The following is an 8,391-nucleotide window of genomic DNA, read 5'->3' as shown; positions in this document are numbered from 1 at the left end:
AGATAATATTGAGCGCATAGAATATATACATGTATATAAATATATATTGGAGATATTGCATGATAAAATATGTAAGAATGAATAAAAGTAAATCTTGAATCTTGTGCATAAAAAAATATATACTATGTTTTCATTATAACTTGGTCAGTTTTAGAACCTAAATAAAGTTATATAATAATAATGTAATATAATAAATGCCTTTTTGTTATAGTCTGGAAATAACATGGGGAACAGAAATGTCATATTTAGAAAGTTGTCTAATCTATAATTATAGCACGACGAACTGTATTTGGTCTTTATAGTGTTATAGCAATTTAAGTAAAAAGTTGGCACAAGTATCAAAACTGTTAATTTTATCTATGTTTTCAACCATCAAATTGCAATGGGTTCCTAACCCGTAGCTGACGTATTTTATATTTATAAGAACCAGATATTGTACAGATTTGTAGTTTAAGTGAATTATCTGTGTTTGTGATTGAAATTTAGAATATATAATTGTTAATGATTAAGAAATAATGTCCTTCGAGTACTTGCCCGTGGCCGAAGATGAAAATGAAGAACCCATAGAACTTCCAATTGAAGAAGATGGGACTTTGATGTTAACAACTGTATCCGCGCAGTTTCCTGGCTGTTGTGGACTCAAGTATCGTCATCCTGAAACGAAAACGTTTAGAGGTATAAGATTACGAGATGGTAGGCTTTACCCACCACCAGAAGGTTGGGGAAATCAACTGTACATATGCAGTTTTCCGAAAGAAAATAAACGAAAATCTGGTGACAATTCTGAAACATCTTCGGTGAAAAGTAAACGGAATGATAATTTGTGCTCAGATTTAATAGTGTTGGGGTTACCATGGAAAGCAACAGAGCAAACCGTGCGGGAGTATTTCGAAAAGTTTGGCGAAGTGTTAATGGCTCAATTAAAACGTGATCCTAAAACCGGTATGTCAAAAGGCTTCGCTTTTATTAGATTTTCATCTTACACATCTCAGATGAGAGTCTTAGCTCAAAGACATATGATTGATGGACGTTGGTGTGATGTACGGATACCTAACTCAAAGGAAGGTTCTGTCACATCTATGCCTTGTAAAGTTTTTGTTGGCCGCTGTACAGAAGATTTAACAGCCAATGATTTAAGAGAATATTTTTCACAATTTGGTGAAGTAACGGATGTTTTTATTCCAAAGCCTTTTAGGGCATTCAGCTTTATAACATTTTTGGATCCTGAAGTTGCACAAAGCTTATGTGGTCAAGACCACATTATAAAAGGAGTATCTGTAAATGTGTCTAATGCATCACCTAAACAAAATAAAAGTGGTTCTAATCAACGAAACTTACCAAGTAGAAACTATGAAGAAGGACATCCACACAGTGCCTCAAACAATAATTCATGGAGTAGCCGTAATATGGATATGGTGAATATGCAAGCCTTAGGATTGTCTGGCCAACACGGTCAAACCGCCGTGGCCGGTGGTGGAGGGCAAGGCCAAGGTGGAAGTATGCCACTCGGCATGGGTGGTTTGCCAGTAAATCAAGCTCTAGTAGCTGCTGCACTAAATCAGGCAGCAGGCTGGGGTTTAATTAATAATATACCATCGGGGGGATCAGATCAAGGTGCCTTTGCTGGACCGGCTTCTTCTGCTCCACCAGCACCACCTAACTTCCTGTCATGGATGCAACAGGGCAATTCTGGACAAGGACCTTCTAGTCAGTGGGGACAGAGACACCAATCCCAAGGCCACTCCGTTTGATATAGTGTCTGATTTGATAAGCTCACAATAATCTCTGTGATTGTAGCAAGTTTTAGAGAATTTATTTGTCATTATCTACAATACAAATGGGTTGTTCTGTTGGTGGAAAGTGGTTTGCTGCTGATGTTATTAATTTATTTTGGAGTTGCTTGTGTTTTGTTGTTTTTTTTTTGGATCTATTGTTACAATTGCATGGTTAAAGTATCAGGTACATATGAAATAGTAGTGTGTAGCAAATATTGGGTTTGAATTATGAATTACCTTATGTTATTGTGCTTTGTTAAACATAAATATCATATTTTTAGTAATATCTAACAAACTAACAATTGAATTGATATTCTGCATTCATTAAACGCTTTTCAAGAACTTCACTACAATCGAAGACCATTGCTTTTGCTTACATCTATTTAATATTTTGATTTCAAAGTTAGAGTAATATCAAGAGTAAATTATAAATCACTTTATTCATTTCTGATCATCGTTTAACTACCAATTATTTCTTTATTAATGTGGTAATATCTTAATATCACTTCACCTTTAATTATTGGTTTATCATAGATATAATGAGTATATTCTGTTTTTTGGTCCCCCTTAGCTTTTTGTTATATGCAATTGTTATAAATAAAATACTAACATGGATACAAGTCACAGCCTGATAATAATTGACAAAATATTCAAATAATGTGTGGTAATAATATTGTCTGCTGTATTGGAGTTGATATGTATTTTTGATATATAAACACTTTAAACATTATTCCCCCCCTTCCCCCCAAAACTGAGTTGTACCTATAATAGAATAAGTGTACTGTGCTTTGTACGTTAATAGGTATATGTTTTTACAACAGACTGTTAAAAGTTCATACTTGTATAGAAAAGATAGAGGTCTATTGATTGTTATCATTGTTTATCAAATGATGTTGTTTATTATAAATTTATTGTGTGTTTCCTCAGTAAATGTGCAAAATGAGGGTATATGTCTATTTTTAACTAAATAAATGGCTAGATATTTTTGTGACTAAGCAATGTGGAATTGTTCATTGAATGGGATCCTAGCTGTAGATTTAGTGAATCCACTGGCATTGTGTAAAAAGTATGCACTAATGTAGGGCAAATCTAAATGATGTTGGTACAAATTTTAAGACTGTAAATAATTTCCAGTACATAATGTTGTAAACAATATAGATTAAAATTTCATTATATAATTAAACAAATTTGGTGCAAAAAGTTTATGAAACTAATGTCATATAGCTAAACATAGATGGTTAAAATATTTACAATATACTTAAAGATTTTTAAATATTTCTTGCTTTAAAATGAGTGAAGGTTTTTTCATTCACCTACAGACATACAGGAAAAGTCTATATCTGAAATATGTCGATAGTTTTATCAAATAATATGTGGAGCAGTATATAAAATCGAATTTCTTTGTGTAATATTAGTTTAATAATGCATGAATACCTCTAGTTATATCTGATAACTGGTGTGATTTGAGATCGCAACCGACATGTTTATATGCATTATTATTCTGACATATTAAATTATATAAACTAGAAAATCAGCCTTATTACTATATGAAACGAATATTTTTTCACTACACATATAAAAATCAATCATGTAGAGTGTTTTGTAATAATTAATTGGAATATTTAAAAGAAACTTTTATATGTGACTACTTGAATTGGTTTATATTTGTTTATGTTCGCTTTGAGTTGGTCAGTGGATATGTATTTATTTTAATGGGAGATATGGGATGTCTATGCAGTACCAATAACATTTTATATGTAACAACAGTTATGTGACAAAGTTATTTTAAAAGGGAGACAATTCTGTTGACATGAAATATTATCACTAGAACAACATTGTTTAGATAACTAACAGCTATTTATGTATCCACCAAATATCATTTGTAATTGTTTTGTTAAAATATTTTAAAAACATTGATATGTTTTTTTTTCTATTTCGTTTTGGTTTTGTTAATTTGTTTATTAACTTATTTAATGTGGACCAAATTTTTTTGGTTCTTAATTGTACCCGTATAAATATATGTATCGTCCAAATAATCACTTGCATACAATGACATTTTTTAACTATTTTTATGTCAATTTCATTTAATAATAGCTTGGATGTTACAACTGACATGACAGCTTCTTCTGTCGTTCGAAACTTTAATAATAATAAAAAAAATATATAAAAAAACGTGTTAGTGCAATATTCGATCTTGTAAGTCCTATTAGCCAATACTTGCTTATTGCAGTGCAACAAACTAAAATTATTTCGATTGTAACACAACAATCATCATGTGTGTCCTTAGTCATGGTTTGTATAATTATAAAAATGTACAATCCCACTGACTTCAATAGGATCAAACAAACAAGGTGCTAATTGCCGATAACAAACACGTTTTATTTAATTTTTATGACATCATCGCGTAGGGTATTTGGCTGTATGATTGAAACATCAATCTATGATAACATTCGTTGTGAGAACGTTATTATAATTATTTTAATAAACAAACACGCTATTCATTGTAAGCCATTTACATGTAATCATTTCGTTACACTTTAAAATAATCGATAAGAAAGAAAGTCGAATACCCATTTGAGGACTTTTCAAGATTTTTTAATATTTAGATACTCCAAATGCTGACATTTAGTTATTCCTTAGAACATTTCTGAATTGTAATAGTTACCTTATGCATCTACATATTATTTACCTTATTATTATATGGAGAAAATATATTTTAATAATAAAAAAAAAACAGTTATTCTTCATTTGAAAATTTGTGTCTTTATTAATGATATTTATGTACGCTATCATTTACATGTATATATTTCTATTATTGCTTTGTCTCCAATTACATTTTTTTTTTCAATGTTAGTTGAATGTCTTCCACCCTTATAAATTATTTTCATATGCCTATGTAATGGATAATGTATTTATATTTTTTCCTACATACTGTAGATGTTAATGTAGGTATTACTTTTTCCCTTTTAGCTTTTACTTAATGTGACTTTGTCTAAACACCGGTTTTATTGATTCTATTGAATTTGTTTTGTGTCTGCGTTGATTTAATAAAGTACTTAAAACATACAAATTGTGCATGGCATGATTTTACTTTAATTTCTCTATCACAAATATGTCCAACTTTTTAAATTATGACAACTTTATAATATTTTATTATAAAAAATGTGCTTTTGCTAGAGAAAATAGATATTAATGAAAAATTTTAATAAGTAACAATATTTTATACAAGCATTTTATTCTACTAAGGAGCAGTGGTTAGGACCAAAACAAATATTAGTCCAAGTGGATTATATTACACGAAATCCGACTTTTATATTTTTCAATAGCGTCATGAAGTGCCTACTGAAAGATAACATGCATGAAATTCAATTCCTGTATTATTGATACTAAGTATTTAAAAAAACAATCTATTTTTGTTCTTCAATCACAAAACAATTCTTTGTCTCAGGGTCCGTCTAGATTTCGAAATAATATCATAGCTCAAAAATATCTATAACAAGCGATAATAATTCTACGAAGTGGTTCGAATTTGATGGCTAGGGCGTAGCGTTATCATTGTTATATTATAAAAGTTTTTGATGCGCAATAAATAGTCAAACATAACGTGGAAAAACTTTACCAACAGTGATAACTGATAATGTTTGCAATCATACAAATGGGTAACCTGTTGAACTAGGAATTAGATAAACTTTGTATTTTTGATTTATTTAACAAACAAGGTACTTTCTGAAACAAAATATGACGAAGAATGGGACTAAATGATCTGTTGTATCTCACAAAGTACCCAGTACCATATTACGAAGTGATCCACAGTATAGACAAGAGCTGGGACGCCCATACCGCCAGCTCTTAATTCCAGGTTAGATCCCATTGGGATTATCTAAGCTACGTGACCCTGAAAGCCAGTGGGCCTAGCGGCGATTATCATATTCAGGACACCTCTATCCAAAACAAGCCCTCCGTCAAACAAACGTTGGTTTACCCAGGTTTGGGATATCGGTCGCTTGGATAAATAATACAGATAGATCAATACTTGAACACTTAAAACATAGTATACTTTATATTCAGAAGTTTCTAATTAAATTGGGTATAAAGCAGTGAGATAAAAATTCGATTATAATTGACATAACAGCTCCACTATAATTGTTGCGATTTCATTTTAGACGAATACAATTCTATACAGTAAACAAAAGATCTGACTATAAGTGAATGTTTCAATTATTAATAGTTTTATTACCAAACCTAAAACATTTACCTATTACTATTGTTGATTAAATATAACAGCGCAATTTATTTTGAAAAAAAATTCAAATTAATTATGTGAATAAATCAAGAAGACCAGATTTCCTGTTTCTGTATGGAGAATTTGATATATACATAGGTATTAACACAAGCAGCAAGAATGCAGTTTTGCAGCACGTTTTTATTAACATCTCGGTCTATTTTATTGCTTTGTTTAGGTACTTATTAGGTATAAACACTAAAATTTCCTGGACCTCAGAAATAACAAAAAATAGAACTGTTTTTTTTTATTTAAACCGTGTCTTCATCCACGCTGGAATTGTGGAATATTTAGCCAATGTCAACGTCCTTATTTGTAAATAGAAATGTAAATAAAAATTTTCTAGATAAGTTGTAAATTTGACAACATCGAGACGCAGCACATATTGAACTTAATATGAAGACATTTGCTTATCTGTAAAACATTGCACCCTAATGTCCTTGTATCAAATTGCGCTTACCGCTTCAGGAACTGAGGCGAAGGCGAAGACTATTACGAAGACGGTTTAACTTAAAAGAAATGAGCCATATTTCTGATTAGAAATAGCATTTTACAACAAAATATATTCTATCGGACAAACAAGCTTAGTTCTGCAGCATATATCATACGTAAAATTAAAACGGCTACCCGATGTATATTTTTAGTTATTTTGAAATCATCATCATCCAGATTTTATTATAGAATATCCCTGATGATTAATCTTAAAAACTTGTGCTAAAGTTTAGGTCTTAAAAAAATTCCAGAAAGATTATCTAAAAACAACATGTATGTTTACAGTAGTGAGTGATCCTTGATAAAAAGGAAACAAAAGGGATGTTACCATCTTGCTTCCTCTCCTCGATAGGCATTCCTATCGGCAGTCTCCCGTACAAGCAAAAGTATTCCAACGATGAAGATGCTTTAATAAAGGACCGCTAATATAAAAGCGGACCGAACCTACTACTTCAAAGATGCTTCTAGCTAGTACTTATTTCTACTATCTGAAGAGGTGTGACCCTCGAAATGAGTAAAATTTCAAGAATTTTATCCGTCTGATCCTAAATGTCACTAACCAATAGCTTTGACATTAATTAAGATCAACATTTTACAACCAAACGGTTCATTACAGCTTAAAAGGCCGTTTAGTATATAGGTAGATGCTGCCGAATTTCACCTTACAGCTTTGAACCTCGTGCAGAGACGCTCGAAAAGATTTATTGTTGTTCACAACTTCGCTAAAACCAATCTAGACAGTCTTTATACAATATTCAGTCAGCATAGGTGTAACATGTCCAGTCTCTCAGTATTATATAGGATACACTTTGGAAATTAGTGTTGGGAACGGTTGAAACATTTCTTGTGGGTACGGTTGAAACAGAATGTTTATTTTTTGTAGATGCCGAGAGTTCCAGTAAGGAAGACTTCCAGAGAGGAAATTAACTCGTCGAGCTATATATGAGGAGGTAAATGCTTGAGATCCTATCGTATCGCTAATGATAGTATCGTTTTACTCCGGAGGCAGTAAGACCATTACCAAAAGCGCCCCCAAGGAAATGTAATAAAGGGCGGAAAACTAGAAAATCAACTATTTATACTGATACTCGGAGAAAGAAGAGATAAGATAAGAGCATGAAGATGAATTAAACGGACCAAAGCGAAGTAAGTTAAGAAAAGATTAGATGGAAAAAAGGTAGAAAGAAGAACATAAAGAGAGCAGACCCGGAGAAAAGTTGATTGAATGTACTTCGTATAAACAGTGGGCTCATGAAGAATGCACATTCAGAATTCAAAAGAAGTTTTTTGTTTAGTATATACCAGATCTATTTCCACCGCCCGTAGCATGGGGGGACGGTTGAAAAAATCTGTTTTTTTTTTTATTTTATATATTTAAAACAAGAATAGCCCGAAAACTATAATGATACTGCCATATCGTAGCCAACACTTCACATTTGAATTTCATGTATCATAATCATCACTTGGTTTATAAACAACAAAATTATAAACGATAAAAGCTAAATTGTTTCAACCGTACTCAGTCTAGAGTCGCAGATAAGATGAATCAGACCGAAGTTAAAATATATAAGATTGAATTAACATGCTTGTATGACACATGTCAAGAATTTACCAATAATTTCAACAACTTATTCGTGAAACATTTTCAAACTATAATATTAACATTAACACCAACTTTAAGGAGTCGATAACTCTAGTCCAATTTGGAAAACTATTATGAGGGACACAAATTATATATAATGTTTTCTTTTGTAAATTGTAAAATATAAGCGCTGTATAAATAAATTTAAGAAATCAACCTTTTGTTGTAAACAATAAGTGAATATTTGTAGACAGTAATAT

At 31.4% G+C, this 8,391-nt stretch overlaps 1 protein-coding gene across 1 annotated transcript; it reads left to right on the top strand.

Annotated features, from left to right (window-relative positions):
- Positions 1–260: 260 nt before the first annotated feature.
- LOC116767716 (TAR DNA-binding protein 43-like) lies at positions 261–4,845 on the top strand. Its single transcript, XM_032658170.2, has one exon. The coding sequence runs from the start codon at positions 516–518 to the stop codon at positions 1,749–1,751; it is 1,236 nt and encodes a 411-aa protein (XP_032514061.1). The 5' UTR covers positions 261–515; the 3' UTR covers positions 1,752–4,845.
- The last annotated feature ends 3,546 nt before the right edge of the window (positions 4,846–8,391 follow it).

This window comes from Danaus plexippus (assembly GCF_018135715.1).
Source record: "Danaus plexippus chromosome 9 unlocalized genomic scaffold, MEX_DaPlex mxdp_24, whole genome shotgun sequence".
Classification (NCBI taxonomy): domain Eukaryota; kingdom Metazoa; phylum Arthropoda; class Insecta; order Lepidoptera; family Nymphalidae; genus Danaus; species Danaus plexippus.
This window is presented reverse-complemented; position numbering and strand designations above follow the sequence as displayed.